The following is a 20,381-nucleotide window of genomic DNA, read 5'->3' as shown; positions in this document are numbered from 1 at the left end:
AGAAGTGGCATTACCACATTGCTGGTGGGCGACGTAGCCTGGATGTCTCTCCTGCTCCCCCATGCTCTGCCAGTTGCTAGAAGGGAACTGGCAAGTCTCTCTGGGAAAGCCTTGTTGAAATGTCCTATAATATCTATTGATAGATTTCATTGTCAGAGTAGAAGAAACCCTTTTTGGGTTCTAATCCTTATTCTTCAGCTAATACATTAGTTGGTCCTGTGCAGATCACCAGCACACATTGCCATCAGTACACTATCTGCAGATTCACCCAGGAAGCTAGACAAATATTATTTAGTGGTGCTAATTTAATTGTCAGCTATAGCATCGGAAAAAAGAAATATAAATGCTTAATCTTTATTAGTAATTATAGCAGGAAGCAGTAGGGTAGTAATTGGCTGGGGGTGGAATATTTGCAGCACATTGAACCTTTAATCACATCTCACTACAGATGCTTTCTCTTTAATTCAATAGGTTGTTCATTGTCAAAGCACTGGTAGGTGAAGCACCTGCCATTCTGTGGGACTAGATTAGAATCAGAGCTGTCACACTGTGGCCACTCAGAAAAGCCCAGTTGCTATGTTTGCAACCATTCTCATTACAAACTTGTCAATTTGATCTTCCAAGTCAACCATGTCACTGCAAAGCAAAGTTGGCATTTTGTTGTGGTGGTGAAAATTGAACTCTATGTCACAAGCAGCTATACACAAACCATTTATTCCATGGAACGACTTCTGTGCAGTAGCAGTTTCAAGTAATCACAATGTGGATGTTGTGTTTATAATGCAGGTTTACAAGGCCTTCTCAAAATTCAGAGCTGCAACCCTATGTATACCACAGAATTATCCCTCTGAAAAAAGACCACATACCATCAGCAACAAAACATGGCAAGATCATGCAGCACTACACCAAAGATATATTTTAGAACAGCTCCTATTTGCTTCTATGGGGGAAACTTATTTTCCCCATAGAACTGAATATCGTCTATGATAAATATTTTTTATTGGGAAATATCTGGAAATTTTGGAGATGGATCCTGAGAAGTTCAGGCTTTGGGAGATAATTCCATAGAGTCCAGCTTCCAAAGACGCCATTTTCTCCAGATGAACTGATCTCTATCACCTGAAGATCTTTAGCTACCACCTGAAGGTTGGCAAGTCTAGATATACAGGTGTCTACACAGAACAGAACAACTCTGGAGCATCAAGATCCCAATGTTACTTCAGGATTGTCCTTCCACTCAAGAGCCAAAATTATTCAACATATATGTAGTTATTAAAAGTATAATATTATAAATAACATTGTTTCTAAAACTTTTAAATAATATAAAATATATATTGATACAAACTTTAAATCTTACAACACGTCTCTCTAAATTAATATTTGTTGTTGTTAACCATTGAGTCATGTCTGACTCTTGGGGCGTTTTCGCACTCACCTTCAGCCGGCGCGACCCCCCTCTTCACCGCACAGGATCTGCGCGGATTTCGCACGTAAAGCCACGGAGCAGCCGGAAGAGCCGGAAACTCCCGGCGCTTTTGCAGCACAAACGTAAACCGCCAAAAAGCAGTTTCCATTTGCGCGGCTTTTGCGCCGGGAGTTTTCGGCTCTTTCGGCTGCTCCGAGGCTTTAAGTGCGAAATCCACGCAGATCCTGCACGGTGAAGAGGGGGGTCGCGCCGGCTGAAGGTGAGTGCAAAAACGCTCTTGTGGGCCAGCTCTCTCCATGTTTTCCAGTCTTGTAGTGTTTCTTTGAAAAGTGTAGATGACTGGGGAAGGCAATGGGCAAACTACCCCGTAAAAAAGTCTGCAGTGAAAATGTTGTGATGCGATGTCATCCCAGAGTTGGAAATGACTGGTGCTTGCACAAGGGACTACCTTTACCTTTTACTGTTTCTTTGAGTTGTTCTGTGCTCAGGCAGGTATCAACTTCTATGGTGTCTAGCCACCATGTTCTTTGGCGGCCTGGTTTCCTTTTGCTGCTAACCAATCCAAGTATAATTGGTTTTTTCTAGTGAGTTTTTCCACATGATGTGGTTGAAATAAGTCAGTCACAGTTTTGTGATTTTTTCTTCCAGTGGCATGGCTAGTTTTAAGTGCTCCAGTACTTGTTGTTTGTCACCTTTGCTGTCCAAGGAATGTGCAGGAGCCTTTCCAGCACCACAGCTCAAATGAGTCAATTTTCCTCCTGTCTTGCTTCTTCATGGTCCAAGTTTCACAGCCATAGATTGCTATGTGGAATACAATAGCACACACTAATCTGTTTTTGGTTGCTAAGCTGATGTCCTTGTTCTTCCATATTCAATTCATGCTCATCATTGCTGTTTAACCCAGTGTGATTCAGTGTTTTATTTCTGGACTGCATTCACTGCTTTGATAGATCTGTGACCCTAAGTGAATTCTTCCACACATTCAATTTCTTCATTGTTACCTGTTGTTATGATGTTTCTATTCTTCTCAGTGATCATGATCTTGGTCTTTTGATGTTTTTAAAAAAAGATAAAGGTAGTCCCCTGTGCAAGCACCAGTCATTTTAGATTCTGGGGTGACGTTGCCTTCACAACGTTTTCACGGCAGACTTTTTTACGGGTGGTTTGCCATTGCTTTCCCCAGTCATCTACACTTTCCCCCCAGCAAGCTGGGTACTCATTTTACCAACCTCAGAAGGATGAAAGTCTGAGTCAACCTCAAGCTGGCTACCTGAACCAGCTTCCGCTGGAATCGAACTCAGGTCATGAGCAGAGGGCTCTGACTGCAGTACTGCAGCTTTACCACTCTGCGCCACGGTGCAGATATTTAGGGATTAATATATCTTGCCTTAAACTATAATTCAAAACCATGTCATTTACTTCATTCATAAATGCAGTTAAATTAAACTAAGTGCAAGTACAAAATCAGAATTTACTTCTCATTTAGTGGCATTTTAGAGATTCTTTATATCGTAATACATGTTATTTTTAAGATTTGAGCAATCATTGTGGAAATAGATATAGGTAGCTGTAGATATAGATAAAGGTAGCTAGATATATATAAGACCTAAAAATGGTTATACATCATAGACAGACACAGGGCTTTTTTTGTAACAGGAACTCCTTTGCATATTAGGCCACACACTCCCTGATGTAGCCAGTCCTGGAGCTTACAGTAGGCCCTGTACCCTGTAAGTGCTTGGAGGATTGGCTACATCAGGGGTGTGTGGTCTAATATGCAAAGGAGTTCCTACTACAAAAAAGAAGCCCTGGATAGACAGATAAGAGTATGCCATCCTAAGCAAAGTCACACTTCTATATTGATGTCAGTAGGCACAGAAGCTGTAGAACCCTGCTTAAGATGTCACTGAGTGTGTGTGTGGGGGGGGGGGGTATGTGTTAGAGGATTTGTAATATACTCTGGGCTTTGATTCATATTAGGGTTGCTGAGTTTGAGCTGTGAAATTCGTAGAAGTTTGGAGGTGGAGTTTGGGGAGGCTGGGATTTGGGGAGGGGAAGGATCTCAGTGGTCTCTAATGCCATAGAATCCACTCTAGCAAGTGGTTATTTTCCCCAGGAGAATTCATCTTGATTGTCTGTAAATCAGTTATAATTCCAGATCTCCAGTCCCCACCTGAGAAGACTGGAGGCACTTAAAACAGCTTGCAGTGGCTCAGAGTCACAACTTCACCAGCTTGAAGTGGCTCACAATAACCTAGTTTAAATATTTAAGGCTGTAGAATCTTCCGTCATCTATCTCTACTCATATTTGTATACCTATATGCTCTGGTACAAAATTAATCTCAGGATAATTGGTATTATTCCTTTTCCAAACAATGTTAGAGATATTTGCAGTCAATTGCATGCAGTTACTCTGCATAGGATTGCATTATTAGTCATTTGCCGCCCAAAAGTGAAAAACATAATTATTACCACAAAGAAAAACAGGTTGCTTACCTGTAACTGATGATCTTCGAGTGGTCATCTGTGCAGTCACACACATGGGTCTTGCCGCAGGCAACGGATCCATACCTCGGAGCTCCAATAGCTCGTTTATAACGTCTTTTGGCGCGCTTTCCTCCCGCCCTGGGGAGCAGGCAGCGACTGCGCATGCCTGGAGCGGGGGGAGAGCGCCCATTCCACTCAGTTTCTTCCAGCCGCCACTGGCAGTGAGACTAGAAAGGTTTAAGCAAGAAGTACCAAAGGCCAGCAGCGGGGAAGGCTGGGTGGGCGTGTGTGACTGCACAGATGACCACTCGAAGATCATCAGTTACAGGTAAGCAACCTGTTTATCTTCTTCGTGGTCTCTGTGCAGTCCCACACATGGGTGACTAGCCAGCTAAGTGTCCTGGAGGAGGGTGCTGGAAAAGAAAGAAGTTAGTCACGTGGCCAATACCAAAGATTGTACGACATAGGAACATAAGCGGATGCACTCACCCCTCATTTCAGTGAAAGATGGATCTGAGGACCGCTTGGCCGAAGGAGGCGTCACGTCTCGCACGAACGTCCAACGCATAATGGGAGACGAACGTGGAAGGAGAGGACCACGATGCAGCAGCACAGATGTCCTCTAGGGAGACGCCGTGCAGGAAAGCCGAAGACGTCGAGACCGCTCTAGTAGAGTGAGCCTTAAGGCCTTCGGGCAGAGGCTGTTTAGCCAGTTCGTAGCACAGCCTAATGGCACTGACTACCCATTTAGATAGTCTCTGGGTAGAGATTTTGTGTCCCTTGCAAGGGTTTCCGTATGCCACAAACAGATTAGGGTCCTTACGGAAGGGCCGTGTACGATCAAGGTAGAAAGATAAAGCCCTTCTTGCATCCAAAGAATGCAAGGCCCGTTGTCCGTGGTCGGTTGGGTTGGGGAAAAAGGTTGGTAGAGAGGTTGAAGTCGATAAGTGGAACTGGGAGACAACTTTAGGAAGGAATGCAGGGTCCGGTCTCAGGACAACCTTTTCCTTGTGGAAAATGGTGTAGGGAGGATCGTGGCGGAAGGCGCATAAGTCACTTGCCCATTTGCCAGAGGTAAGGGCAATCAGCAATGCTGTCTTCCAGGAAAGAAGGCTGAGGTCTATGGTAGCCATAGGTTCAAATGGTGCTTTCATAAGCGAGGAAAGAACTAGGGATAAACTCCAAGTTGGGACAAGGGGTTTTATGGGTGGATTGAGGTGCAACATGCCCTTGAGAAAGGACTTGGACAAGGAATGAGAAAAAACTGTTTTGCCGTCTACCGGATTGTGGAACGCAGAGATGGCAGACAGATGAACTTTCAGGGATGAGTAACAGAGTCCTGATTTCTGTAGAGAAAGCAAATACTCTAGGATCATATTGAGAGGTACTGACTCCGGAAGTAGATGGTTAGCAGTCGCGAATGAACAGAAGCGCTTCCATTTACGTTGGTACGAAAGCCTTGTGGAGGGCTTCCTCGCATTGAGAATAACGTGGGCTACCTCTGCGGAGAGGTAGGAGGTCGAATTCTCCAGGCCATTAAGGCCAGTACCTGAGGATTGTGGTGCAATATCTGACCATTGGCTTGGGACAGGAGGTCGCTCACAAGAGGGAGGCGACGGTAAGTGTGATGAGATAACTGGAGAAGTCTCGTGAACCACGGTTGCCGTGGCCACCAAGGGGCTACCAGGATGCAGTCCGTGCAGTCTCGTGCGATCTTCATCAGTACCCGAGTCAGTAGAGGGGTTGGTGGGAAGATGTAGTGAAGAGGGCCCGTCCAGCTGTGTAGGAAGGCGTCGTTCCCCCTTCTCGAAAAATAGCGTGGGCATTTGGCATTGTCCCTGGAAGCAAAGGCATCCACCATGGGTGTTCCGAAACATCTGAAAATGCGTCGAAGGTAGGTCGGATTGAGGGACCACTCATGGTCGTCCAAACGAAACCTGCTCAGAGAGTCAGCCAGAACATTGTCGACACCTGGGAGGTGAACGGCGGTCAAGTAAATGTTGTGCTCCAGACACCATTCCCAGAGCAAAACGGCTATACGGCAAAGCCGGAGAGACCTGGTTCCTCCCTGCTTGTTGATATAGTAGACGGTTGCCATGTTGTCCGTTGAAATCTGAACATGCCTTCTGTTGATCAGCGGGAGAAAGGATAAAAGGGCCCTGTGCACGGCAATCAGTTCTAAGCAGTTTATGTGCATGGCCCTCTCGGAGGGAGTCCAAAGGCCTCTGACGGTCTTGTCCTCTAAGTGGGCTCCCCATCCCCACTTTGAGGCGTCCGTTGTCACAACAGCCACTGGAGGCGCCGGTAGAAACGGCATGCCCGCGAGGAGATTGCTGGGTACCGTCCACCACGTGAGGGATGAAAGTGCTCTCTGGGGAACCGTGAGTAAGACACTCTGCGGTTGCAACTGAGGATGGTAGGCTCTTACAAACCAAAGCTGTAGTTGTCGCATCCGTAGCTTGGCAAAGTGGATGACGGAAGTCGTGGCGGCCATGAGGCCCAGCAAGCGTTGTATTGTGAATGCAGACTGGAAAGGTTGTCGTTGAATTGACCTGGCTAAGGTGATGATAGTAATTGCTCGATCCTCGGGGAGGAAAGCACGGTGGAGAGAAGTGCGGAGGAGAGCCCCTATAAACTTGATGTCCTGAGTAGGCTCGAGATGGGATTTGGATGTGTTCACACGAAGCCCCAGGGAGTTGAGAAGAGAGAGCGTTGTGTTGATATTGTTCTGCAAACGACGCTGAGTCGGTGCTATGAGAAGCCAGTCGTCGATATATGGGAAGACTGTGATGTCTCGAAGCCTGAGGGCCGCTGCCACCACCGCCATACACTTGGTGAATACCCTTGGCGCGGTGGAGAGGCCAAAGGGCAGGGATACGTACTGGAAGTGGTCTTGTCCCATGGCGAATCGCAGATACTTCCGATGATGAGGTCGGATTGTCACATGGAAGTAAGCGTCCTGAAGATCTAGGGAAGCCATCCAGGAATTCCTGGGAATAAGAGGCAGGATGGCCTGTAGGGAGATCATTCTGAACTTCCTGTATTCGATGAACTTGTTCAGCTTCCGAAGATCTAGGATAGGGCGCTTTCCTCCATCCCTTTTGGGGACCAGGAAGTATCTTGAGTAGAATCCCGTCCCTCGATGTTGGGGAGGAACGGGTTCTATGGCATTCTTCTGGAGCAAGTCCAGAATTTCCTGATGGAGGAGTGCAGATGGAGGGGTAGCTATGAAGTGGTGGTGGTGTGGTGGCGAAACGAACTCTATTGCATAACCTAGACGCACGATGGTAAGGACCCAAGAGTCGGTGGTGATGGAACTCCAACTTGGGTAAAAAGGAGATAGTCTGGTATGCCTGTTGGGAGAGTCAAAGAGACTGCTTGCCTGTCTGGGATTGCTTCTTAGAAGGTTGAGCCTGTGGCCTCTGATGAAAAGGCTGCTTTGGGAGAGGTTTCCTTTTCCAGAAATCTTGAGACGCTGAAAGGATGGCTTCCACGGTCTTTGCCTATTAGAGGGCAGTGAGGTTGGTTGTGTGACCCCAAGACGTTTCGCTCTTTTGCGGCCGTCATCGACCGATGCAAGGACCTCGTCCGTGGACGCATGGCATAGTCCCAGACCATCGAAAGGAAGGTCTTCTATACGCTGCTTGATGTCTGGCTGTAAGTTCGTTGAGCGCAGCCAGGCGTGGCGACGTAAAGCCACCGAGGTTGCGAAGACTCGGGAGGAACAGGAAACCGCATGGCGGATAGAGTTGATTTGTTGTTTTGAGACACGGGAGAGCTCAGAGACGAGAGCCGAGACAGCTTTTTGAGATGAGTCAGGCATGGATGTGATGTGTGGGGTAATCTGGTTTGCCAAGTTGAAGGAGTAAGCCGCAAAATAGGCTAAGTAATTGTTCAACTTAGAGTTGGTTGAAGAGAAGCTATAGATTTTCTTAGCCAGAGTGTCCAATTTTCGGCCCTCGCGGTCCGGAGGAACGGGGTGGCGAGATTGTTTGTTCTTGGTGGCGGAATGGACAACAATAGAGTTGGGTGCCGGGTGGGAGGCAAGGAATTTGCAGTCAGCTGCGTGTACCCTATAAAGAGAATCCAGGCGTCGAGAAAGAGTAGGGATCGAGGCTGGCTTCTCCCAGGCTTCCCGGAGACCATCAAGGTGTACAGGAAGCATAGGAAGCGTAGAGCTATCCGGGAAGTCTGTGCGAACCAGGTCGTGTACCACATCCGAGACCTTAGGTGAATCAGAGGACATGGGGATGTTAAGTGCGGAAGCCATAGTTGTGATCAAATTAAGGTAAGCCTTAGAGCTATCGGATGGTGAAAGCCTAGGAGGTTGGTCTGATGAAGGCGAGGCTGGAGCCTCCTCGGAGTCAGAGTGGTCAGAGGTGTCTCTATCTGAAGTCGAGACAGGACGTTGAGGTGACTTGGGCTCGACGTTTAGCGGTGAAGTAGGCGGTTTGGAAACCGATGCGGATGCTGCCCTGGGAGAATCTCGGTTCCGAGAAAGAACAGGAGGCTGCACAACGTTGTGGGATCCCGGTGTATGGGAGCCGAAATCGTCTCGGGTCCAAGGGGCTGCTGCATCATCTCGGGTGCGAGGGGTTGCTTCTTCTCGGGGAGAGTAGTAGTGATGCTGATAATCATCATAGCAACCGGGAGACAGATGGCGGTAGTAAGGAGATCGCTGGTCACGTGAACGATAGTAGTCACGGGGTCCGGGAGAATAATATTCCCTGAGTCGAGGTATATAGACATCTCTGGAGAGAGACTCAGGGTCGAAGTCGGAGAGATGCTTGTAGCTGTGGCGCGATGGTGAACGCAAGTACCGATGGTAACGTGAGTGAGGTGGAGGGGACGGAGACCGGGATGGGGAACGGTCCCGTCGATAGCCGCGATGGTAGTCACCATACCGGGACCGGGAGCGATCGCGGCGACGGTCACGGTGGTCATCTCGATGCGGAGAGTTGAGACGATCTCGGATCGGAGATCTTGGACGGAGCGGAGACCGCGAGCGAGAGCGGAGCCGCGGGGATCGAGATCGGAGTCGATGAGACGAGACCTGGGTAGAAGACTCCTTAAGCAATGGAGTTGTAATGTCCTTAAGCAATGGAGTTGTAATGTCCTTAAGCACTGGTGTTGTAATGTCCTTAAGCACTGGTGTTGTAATGTCGAGGAAGGATTCTGGTCTGAGAGGTGGAGGCTCGGAGTCGAGAATATCGATAGGAGGGAGACTGTGTACCGAGGGCGATCTAGAGCCAATCGGGATCACTTCAATAGAAGGCTGAGTGAGGCGGGGCATTTCCGAGATGACATCGGAAGGAGCCGAGAGTTCGATTGGTAAGATCGGATTCGAGTGAGAAATCGCGGAAGGAGCCGACTGCGCAGAAACCGATTGCGCAGCCGTCGAAGCCGATTGCGCAGCCGTAGCAAGGGCGGAAGTGCTGGAAGCCGACGGGTCGCGGCGCTCACGCACGGGCGCGATGGCAGAGTTAGAAGCCGACGGGTCGTGGTGCTTCTTAGGCGCCGAAGTGGTCGGGCTGCAAGTTTCCGGACTCGAGTGGTGCGGCGCTACAGGCTCGATTCGCCGTGACGGGCCTGTTTAGGCGTCTTATGCCCCTCAGAGTGCTTAGAAGCCTTTCTGTCGGACTTATGCTTCCTAGGTACGATAGGAAGGGCCGAAGCTGCCGAATCTCCCGCTCTTAATGGGGGAGGCGGCGGATCTGAGGTAGACATCGCGCGGAGAGAAGACTCGATGAGGAAACTACGAAGACGAGCTGCTCTGTTTTTGCGCGCCTGCTTACCGAAGCAAGCGCAGTGGTGGCAGTTATCAACTCTGTGGGATTCCCCCAAGCAAAATAGGCAGAGCGAGTGACCGTCAGAGGACGGAATTTTAGAAGCACACTGCCTACACCTTTTAAAGGTGATTTTCCCTTCCATCCGTTCCGGACAGGGGAAGAGAGGGAAGGGAGAGACGGGGTTGGGGGGGGAGGGGAAGTAGAAAGAAAGCGAAAGCGCAGAAGCGGGTTCTACTTTTTTTTATATATATATATATATATATAGAGTATTAGGACGAAGGAAAGAGCAAGTAGTAAGAAAAAGAGAGATAGTACGATACCAAGAGACGAGCCAGAGGAGGAACGCAACGAGGTAGGTGTTGTCCGGGCGGCGGAAGGGAAGAAACTGAGTGGAATGGGCGCTCTCCCCCCGCTCCAGGCATGCGCAGTCGCTGCCTGCTCCCCAGGGCGGGAGGAAAGCGCGCCAAAAGACGTTATAAACGAGCTATTGGAGCTCCGAGGTATGGATCCGTTGCCTGCGGCAAGACCCATGTGTGGGACTGCACAGAGACCACGAAGAAGATCTAAGGAAATGTAGCTTTGTGCAATAAGAATGTTACATAATATAGTCTGATGAAAAGGGACAATTAAGAAGATGGTAATTATTGCTGTTTTATTTCTTGATACCAATGTGTTGCCAAGCTTGAGTAAGTCATATTTAAGCATGTTGCCCTCCTACAAATTGTCTTGAAACCAGGAAACTGCAAGCTGAGTTCAGTCTGATTCTTCTTGTTCTTGTGAATTATCTTTCTGCAGACACACTATGAAAATGGAGAGTACATTATCAGACAAGGTGCTCGAGGGGACACTTTCTTCATAATCAGCAAAGGCAAGGTAAGTTATTGTGACACCCTCTTCCAAGCAAATGTCATGTGCAGTGGGTTGCGTATTATAGGAACACAGTACCAGCCATCCCTTTCTTCTCATGAGTGTCAAAAAAGTTACCATATTTCTTGTTTAATTAGCTATTGTGACTTAATTTTGGCAATGGAGACTGGCCTCTCCAACTGGAAAACGAGCTACTTGCACACCGTAGGACTTTTCTGGAAGGGACAACTTGGATGCATAGCTGTTACACCTAAATTACATGATACATTTTCTAGACATGACCCCTTTGAATGATCCCAGATCTGTACAGAAATATAAACACAGTGGCTTTAATCCAACAAAATATGTCAAAGAGGACATGGGCTGTTGGCACAGCACCCTATATAGACCGCATCACACCTTTGATACTTGGTGGGCGAATTAATGAGTTTGCTAAAGGAAAATGGCAAATGTGTGGCCATATTAATCCACTGTCACAAAATGAAACTAAAATCCAGTGGCACCTTAAAGACTAACAACGTTTATTCAAGTAAGAGCTTTCATGAGTAACACAGCTTACTTTTTCATGAAAGCTCATATTGAAATAAATGTTGTTAGTGTTTATGGAGCCCCTGGACTTCATTTTGCTAAGGAACAGTCATTTCATGGCTGCACTGAAGGCTGCAGCTGGTACAAAATTCTGCAGGTTACCATGGGTAGGTTGCAGAGAATACATTGCTCCAGTTCTGGCTTGGCTAAGTTGTTTCCAGTCAACATGAGGTATCTTAGAATCCCCCACCAGTTTTCTGCAGTCACTTGAGGTCTCCTTGTTCCACAGGTCTTCTTATCTTAATGATTTTATTTTACTCTAGTTTAATGATATTTATTATATTTTAAATATTTCATTTCTCCTATGTCTCCTTACTCTGAGTACGTGCAGTCCTTCTGGCTATCACTTTTTGGATGGGAACTTAGTTTTAAATATTTGTTTAATGTGACAGCAAAGTGGAACTAGTGAAGACTGTTCAGTAATGCTTACTGAACATCATGACTCTAGCACTGAATAGTAACAGTAAAAAAATGTTAAATAAGGATGCATACTATGGTCTCAAAAGTTAAGTCTACATGAACAGATAACTTCTGCTGTTGTAAAATTAACTGCAAACTTGGAATTCATGTCACTAATCACGAAGATTAGAATAAAGATAGAATTATGTCTCAGCTCTGAGATCACACAAAACATCATGCATCACTTTAGCTAGTGTGATCGTTTGAATCCGGACTGTTCCACCAAAGAGGGTTAATTAGGGTCCATCACACCAGGATCTAAAGCACTTAACTATGTTTTGCATTGTGTCAGTCCTCTGTCATTCTGGTGATGACCTCCCAGGTGACAGTGGACAATGAAATCAGTATTTGTTGAGACAAACCAGGATTTGAGAGACTGGCTGTGAGCAGATTCCTGGTTGCACAAAATAACCAGGGTTAAATAAGTCATGGTTTTGTGTTAAGTCTTAATCAAGACTATATGTCATGTTAGGCATAAATTGCCACTTGCACTTTGTCTCTTTTTCCTTTCTCAAGGTACTGATATGCCATCATTATGCTGAGTTACCATACCTCACTCTTTCTCATTAGCTGTCACATGTGAGAGCTAGGAAACCCACAGTATGCAAAGATATCATACATTGAGTATCTTGAGATATTACAGTGGAGACAAGGGGATGGCAGTTTGTCAGCAATCCCAGCATATGCCATAACATTTATTTATTTTTCTTATTTGACTTGCAGAAGAAAAATCCAATGCAATGCAGTTCAGCTTGTATGCTGTAGAGATCCATAGCTGAGTGTGAAACAGTATGGTTTAGTACAACACTGATGCTTTCATTTTTTCCAGTTCCAGTGGATGGAATCAAGGACTTATGAGAAAGCAAGACCTAAACAATTGTTCCAATCTAGATCAGAGTACAACTAGACACATTAAAAAGGTGGATGTAATAGGCTACCATCTGCATAAAAAAAAATAAATGGGTCTGAATGAGCATTACAGGTGCTTACAGATAGTCAGCCCATTTATAGCCACATTGGATACAATTATACAATTGCCTAATTCATCTACAGTTCTTCCTTACTAGGTCATATATACGTATCTGTGTCCAAGCACAGTGTAGCAACTCGCAGGAGATGGGGACTTACAGTTTCTTGTGGCATCCACAGATAAATTATATCATTTTGCGAGCAACCTAGAAGAGACATCATTGCACTGGGGTGGAGATGCTCTAGCATTCACCCAAAACTCTGTGGTTTGACCAGACCTTTAGGTGAATACCAGAGAATCACCTGGCATGATGTCATCACTTCCAGTCAAGCTGGAAACAAGGTCATCATCCCCGGCCACCACCATTTTGCCCAGGAATTTCTTCCAGCTGCCCAGTTGAGCAGCAGCAAGCACTGAGAATGGGGGCAAAGGAGGTATCCCACTGCCAGCAGGATCATGATGATTACAACCCTAAAGGATTTGTTCAGTGTTTGCCCTAAGTGCAACTCTTAGATGCAACACTGCAATAGTTGTGCAAACCTTTTGTGTCAGCTCCTGGTTATTGTACCCATGTTAAAAACTGGGGCTGTAAATGAAGGATTTATCAAAGGCCGCTGAAAGAACTCATTCTTGAGCTGAGATCTGAACAGGAAATTTTCCATCTGGTAACTCTGGCTAACTTTAGTTCTATGCTAGAGCATTTCAAAACTGATATCCTTTTTATGATTCTTTTCAAAATCTCTGATCAGGTAAATGTTACTCGGGAAGATTCTCCTGGGGAAGATCCAATCTTTCTCCGTACATTAGGAAAAGGAGATTGGTTTGGAGAAAAAGCCCTCCAGGGGTAAGTATTAAATATTATCAAAGTGCACAATTGAGATTTGTTTTGAGTAATATTTAAAGAACAGTTTACTTGTCTTGAGCAGGTAAAAAATCAGCATTGATAGCAACACTTCAATAGAAGCTGTGCTAAGATTCCTCTCTGACTGTTTGTATGTAAGAAGAAGACTGTTTTCATTCTGTGTCTGAATTGACTTCAGTGGCAATGACATGGGGTTCTGTTTAGGAATATACCTAACTCTTGCCATGTGAAACCAGCAATAAGATAAATAACCCTTTTCTGCTAGTGAAAGTGTGCAGGGTGGAACAGAGGGAATAATGAAGCCTCTCCTTCGGTCATGCTCAGGAGCAAATTCCACACCCCCCCCAGCATTTATGTGAGTGTTGAGTCACACATTAAATGTGAATATCTCATCTAATCAGACCATCAGATTTTGGGTTGGAGCATGCAAAGGAGAAGGACCGTATTAGGCCACAGTGCCATGGAGTCTACCCTCCAAAGTTGCCATTTTCTCCATGGGAACTGATATCTGTAGTCTGGAACTGAGATATAATTCTATTGATATTATTCTATAATATAATTCTATTCTATAATTCTATTGATACCTGGAGGATGCATAGTGCTGTAGAAGGACTCTTTACTCACTAAAGAAGACTATGGATATCTGTAGTCTGGAGACTGAGATATATCAGAAGACTATCTGATATCTGTAGTCTGGAACTGAGATATAATTCTGGGAGATCTCTAGGCTCCACCTAGAGTTTGGCACCTTAAGTGTAAAGCACCATCTGTGGTTAAGTTCTGTAGAGTGCACAAGGTGGTTCTGCTACAGTGAACTTGCCAGATGATTTTTTGACACTGTTGGCTTCTTGAGAGTATCCTGTGAGTTCTGCTGATCTCTGTTGCTTTGTCTTTTGGAGCTTTCAAAGCTGTGTAGTTGTTTTGACTGGGCTGATAGCCTCTGAAAAGGATTTAGTAATGTGTACTTTATGGTTTTTTATTGATCAATGTGAGCTATTTTCATGTGTGCAAAAAAAAGTTAAGGTGAAATATTAGGATTATCTGTTATTTTTATTTTACAAGAAGAAGCTTAATCATGCAAACACTTTTTGAATAAAAATTCATAGCTGAGCATCTAAAATGCCCAGATTACTAGCACACTTGTTAGGTATGAGCAAGATTTGATATCAGCAACATGAATTAAATGACTGAGGTATATCTACATGTCAATAAAATATGCTGCTGAATAGTAGTCCAACAGCTGGACTATTATTTCACAAATTTGATATTTCCCCCTCTACCTGAGCTTTAGCATTTAAGGACAAAGCTTCAAAGCCTGTGACATTTCAGCCGTACATTATTCGCCGATTCTCTTTATTGAATGAAACCTTCATCCTAGACTGTGACTATTGTTAAATTGTCTAAAATTAATATTCAAACTTTGTGTGTCTATGGACACATTATATTCATAGCACAGAATGATTCTCCTGTTTCTGGACTGAAAACCAATTAAGTTTGGCAGTCCCTTCAACATTTTAGAGTGCTTTTATTCATTCATATAGGGTATGACTTCCTGTAAATTTTAGAAGCCACTAACACGTAAAAACAATTGGGCCATGAAAACGATAAGTTCAACACAACAAATGCGGGCTTCTTTAAAGGGTTGTCTCTTAATTGTGGTGTGTTCATAGAAGTTTAGCAGAGCAAGAGTACTTTTTATATGCTTGTGCTATTATGCAGTCTTGGCCCAAAGACCTATTCTGTGCTATTGGAGCCATCTCTGAGGAGTTTCTGACTCAACATTTCAGAAATTTGACTTCTTTTTTTTCTCTCTTGTAAACTAAAGGAATCTTAAGCAGGAATGCCAAGTTGATTTTAGCAGATAAGAGGCACATGTTTAGAATGGTACTCTTTGCAAAATGCATGATCCATGTCATTTACATATTAAAATCAGTAGTTATGCGCAGAATCTAAACATTACAGTTGCTGCAATACGTCATCTTTGGTTCCCATCAAAAGAGGTATAGTGGTATTAGGTGTTGAAGCTTCCAACTAGTCTTCAAAGCCCACTTGCAGGATAGGGCAGGATATAAAACTAAAAATTAAATTAAAGTCCCTATGTAAAATACAACAGTGGTAAAACTAGAGGATCTGAAGTTTCTAATAATGTTGAGACTTTAGTTATATCTAATGGCTACAGTCTTACATTGATTCATCTGGGGTTTTTTAAAGTAAAAAGCCATAGGGGAAGAGAAGTAGTTAACATCCCTCCCTTATAAACACTTTCTAAATATGAATCATTAAGTCAGTATTGATACCTGGAGGATGCATAGTGCTGTAGAAGGACTCTTTACTCACTAAAGAAGACTATGGATTCTGTTTTGAAAAGTTTAGCCAGGCTGTTTTTGCTTCCTGCTTATTTAGGTTTTCTCTAGAGATTCATCTTGCATTGTTGGGAAGAGATCACAGTGACCTTGTGCAGAAGATAACACCAACTGTGCCTTGTCTTCTCTTTGCTTCTTATTTGCCCTGTACATTCGAACCAATTAGGCACCTGGGAGAGTCTGAAGTTGTTAGGCTGCTGACAGACTCTTCTGCCCTCTGGCCAGAAACTATTAGGTCATATGGTCAATCATATGGTCAAACATGTTTGATCATAGAAACTTGCTGAGAGCCCTGATTGGTGCAAAGGCCTAGCAACACTGTGGATTCTTAGCAATAAAGAATTCATTAGACTGGAAGGTGCCTACATGCTGTCATGGCCCGTTGGCATGTCTTGGCTCATTTTAGCCATCTTGGGACTTAGCTTACTGAAGCTAACCCAGTATTGGCTTGCTGAACTGTGGAGAAGAGTTGTCTTGGAACCAGGGCTGGCTTGCCCACTAGGCAAACTAGGCATTTGCCTAGGGCACTGGCAGTGGGGCGCCAAATTTGGCCCTACCCCTAGGCAAATCCCTCATTTGCATTGAGGCTGCCACTCCCCAGCCTCCTCTTCCCTCCCCATTTCAATGCCCTGGAAGGGGCAGTGGAGCGCTGCGCTACCTGGGCTATTTAAAGCCCTCCCCCACTGATCAACTGATCATGGGTAAAATGCAATCCAGGAAGGAAAGGGAGGGAGGAGGCAGCCACTTTTTCAGCGGCTTGCTCATCCTTCCTGCTGTTGCTGCCCCCTCAACCTGCACTGATTATGATGCACTGAAGGGCCGGCATAGGAGCCGTAATTCCCAGCGGTGTTTTACCATCCGATCAGCTGATCAGCGGGGAGGGGCTTTAAATAGCCTGGGGAGCATGGTGCTCCACCATCCCTTCCCAGGCATTGAAATGGGGAGGGAGGGAGGAGGAGGTGCTGCAAAGGGGGGATGGCAGGGCACCGCACCGCAGAGGGGGGCAGCAGGTGGCAAGTCTGCCGGGGGTGCCATGCACCCTAGAGCTGGCCCTGCTTGGAACCCATAACTGGAAGGGTAACATATTGTATTTGTGAACCATTTATCTTTTGAAGTATTTTAGCTAGCACATAAAATTTAGCTTATTTATTTTTTCCTTACTGAACTGTTCTTAAAGTATTAAAGTACTTTTTGCACCTTAATAAAATGTATTTTAAAATTCATAACTCTGGTTGTTTGTCTTCACAGCCTGCAATATTTACTAGTTCAGGGGTGTTGAACTCATTTGTTACAAGGGCCGGATTTGACACAAATGGGACTTTGTGGGGCTGAGCCATGTGTGTCTTAAAATGTAATACCAGGTAGCGGAGATATAAACTTTATAAATGATACAGATAAACACAATTAAAGAGGAGTTTGTTAAAACTTAAAATACAAAAAGTCTAAAACTCTTGTAATATTTTGTTTAAAATGGAAAGCTGGGGAAAAAGTGGGATTTGGCAAAGCAATTTTTAAAATAAAACATCAAGAAAAAGCAGAAGAATCACATCAGAAACTAAAAAATATATAAAATGCTTTGAGTCTAGGAAAACATGAAATGGCTGGGCATTGCAAGCTTCTCCCACCCCACCCCCATATACTCAGATCAGCAATGGCTCTCCAATTTAATATCCCCCTTTAGCTGTGGGTTCCCAGGTAAGAGTACTCACTAGGCACCAGATCTCAGGTCCATTCAGCAGAGATAAGGGGGCTGAAGGCATCAACCCTTTATTTGCAAGGAGCTTGAACTGGCCATAAATTCTGCACAAATGAAACCATTCTATTTAAATACATTGCAGCTCAAAGTTGTAAGGAAAACATGGAATGGATTTTCCATTAAGGTCTCTGGGCCCAGATAGCCCAGTCTATCTGGGTGTGGAGACCTTAATGGGAAACCCATTCCACATTTTATTTGCAGCTTTGCAAGCCCAGAAGAGCCTCCAGCAGAAGCCAGCAAAGACAAGGCAGAAGGAGCTGGAAACATCAGCAGCAGCCTCCGAGCTTCAACGGGTGAAGCCAGGAAGGAGGAGCAAATTGCCCCAGGTCTGATCAAAGCCCTGAGCAGCCTGGGTGTATCCTGCAGGCCAGGAGCTTGAGAGTCCTGTTCTAGTGCCTTACATTGGCAAACCAGCTACCACTGAACTTTAACTCTTCTGAATTCCTGCTGTAAATCTACCTTGCAGAAAGGAATTCTTAGCCATTCCTGGTAAAGTCTGGAGTTGGTCCTTTGGCTTCTGACTGGAGGGAGAACAGAGGGCTGGTGGTAGCTACTGAAGTTCAGGGCACACAGGTGTACTCAGCTTTTTGTTAACCTGCCTCCTTGAACCCAAAGGTTTCTTGGTCTGGACTGGGCTGGGTGACCTTTGTGACAGAGCCCCATGAATATGAATTGCTTATGGAAATTTGTGGTACAGTCACAGTATTTGCATGCATCTATTGCCGGTTACCTGAACAGGGGGGAAATTATATAAAAAAATAATATAACACTCCAGGGGTGGCGTCTGTGGATTGAATACTGCCCTGATTATTTCCTTTTGATGATTTGCAAATGATGGGTATGATACAGTTTGCTTAACATTCCAATTGAAATTAAATTTAGAATAATGCATGGCGGGATCATGCTCCATGTGTGTGTTTGTTCAAATTAAAAATAATTTGAACAAACATTAAATTAGTTGAGCAACTGCCGATAATACAATACAGTAATTGTGTTTATGATGTGCCTGATTTCTATCTATTTTATACAAAACGCGAGTTTGTAAAGATTTGACCTATGATCTCTTGGGTGTTCACAACATGAAACATGCAGCTGTCTGCCTAGAGGGAAGAGATGAAGCACGGCTTAGTTGTTCGATGTTCCCCCCCTAATGAGACTTGACTTTACTATATCTACTATATCATCTCCCATGCAAGTGATTGGATTGCAAGCGTAGGGCGAAAAATTTATCAAGAATGAGCCATGGCCTCAGCCAGGGAGTTTTTCACAGTGACTGTTTTAGGAAGAGAGAAGCACAAAAAGTTTCTACGCAGAATTCATACCTTTGTGAAAATACACCCCTCCCCCCCCCCATGATAGTTTTCTGGCTCATTCACAAAATACAGTTTTAGTTCCATTTTTTACTGACAGATAATGATTCATGTCATGAACTCATTTAGGTCAGATGAAACCAGTTACTTTGACCTCACTCTAAGTGACTGTTGTGGAGGCAGAGTATCTTCAGTTTCTTATGCATTAAATGCTTTTCCTATAGTGCACCAACTGGCTCATGCTGTCACAAGCTGTACTGTCATGGCTTGCACATTTGTCACAATCCAAAAGAGTCGTGCTGGCAAATGAGATTCCACCTAGGAGTATGCTGTTCTGCAATTAAATAATGACATTCTAATTCAGGAAGAAAAGCCAAGAAATAAGTAGAACTCAAATTGCACTGAGCTGTTTAATGGGAGCTATAAAAGAAGCTGAAAAAAAAGTGCCTCATTTTGGGTTTGCTAATCTCTTTACCTGTCTGAGACGCATCGTTTGTCTTGGCTCTAGATTTTGAAGTTTTTCCTAAAAGATCCTTCATTTGGAGCTCACTGAATAATAATGCAAATGCTGCAGCAACGGTTTTGTGTCCACTTGTTTAGAGACGTGTATTACTATCAACAGAAGCAAAGCTGACCCATCTGCTCAAGCAATTACTTGGGCTGCAAGCAATGTTCCCTCTAAGCTGCAGAGTCTTGTGAGCAAAAATTCCACTTTGTGAACAACTGGCATTAAAGTTGTGAGCTATTGCATAAATTATTGTGCTCTGGGGTCATCCTTCCTGAGCAGAGACAAAAATGTGTGAGCTGGAGGCTAAAAATCTGTGAGCTAGGTCACATTATCTCAGCTTAGAAGGAACACTGGCTGCAAATCTTTTTTGGGATTTTGATGAGCATTGTGCACTGGGAAGAGCCTCCCGAAATTATTTGCAATACCGAGGAAGATGCCATCTTTTGACTCTTGGGTCATGCCTCAAAAAGGAAAGCTCCTTGGTGTTAAAAGAGTCACAAACAAATCTCAGAGACAGCTTTTACCCAGTTGAGAAAAGACTAGGGCCGATTCCCCACTAACCTCTTGTCCCGGTCTCACACTCCGCTTCTCTGCAGCACTTCCGTCCTACCTCTTTCCTGTGGCAAGCAAGGTCCTCTGAAAATCATTTTCTGCTTGCTGCAGGAAAGAGGTGGGGAGAGTTGCAGCTCTGCAGCAGTTTGTGCAAAATTGGACAGAAGCACGCAGAGAACAGGAGTGCGAGACTAGGACAAGGCTGGGGGAATCAGTATTACGATCTGGAAAGGCAATTACCAAAGGGCCTAGGTAGAGGCAAGGACAACCTCATAGGCCAGGCAAAACTGGGGTAATTCTCATGGTGTGTAGAGATTGCCTGGAAGTCCAGTCTAAGAGAGTCTTAGGAACAAGAGAAGTGGAATAACATTGTGTGTTCTCAGAGCCACAAACAAAGTAACTGCATAAGCTATACCAGTATAGCATCTGCCTAGAGTAAATTAA

The 20,381-nt window shown here is 44.8% G+C and overlaps 1 protein-coding gene across 3 annotated transcripts in view; it reads left to right on the top strand.

Annotated features, from left to right (window-relative positions):
* The window catches only part of PRKG1 (protein kinase cGMP-dependent 1), a 1,148,292-nt gene that overhangs the window by 894,148 nt on the left and 233,763 nt on the right, over positions 1-20,381 (top strand). For all 3 annotated transcript variants that reach the window (XM_060241248.1, XM_060241246.1, XM_060241247.1), the window contains 2 exons: positions 10,498-10,575; positions 13,336-13,430. In XM_060241248.1, coding sequence (XP_060097231.1) covers positions 10,498-10,575; positions 13,336-13,430 — 173 coding nt within the window. The remainder of the gene's footprint in view (positions 1-10,497; positions 10,576-13,335; positions 13,431-20,381) is intronic.

This window comes from Heteronotia binoei, chromosome 6 (assembly GCF_032191835.1).
Source record: "Heteronotia binoei isolate CCM8104 ecotype False Entrance Well chromosome 6, APGP_CSIRO_Hbin_v1, whole genome shotgun sequence".
Classification (NCBI taxonomy): Eukaryota; Metazoa; Chordata; class Lepidosauria; order Squamata; family Gekkonidae; genus Heteronotia; species Heteronotia binoei.
Note: the sequence above shows the minus strand (reverse complement) of the source record. Positions and strands in the feature narration are given on the sequence as shown.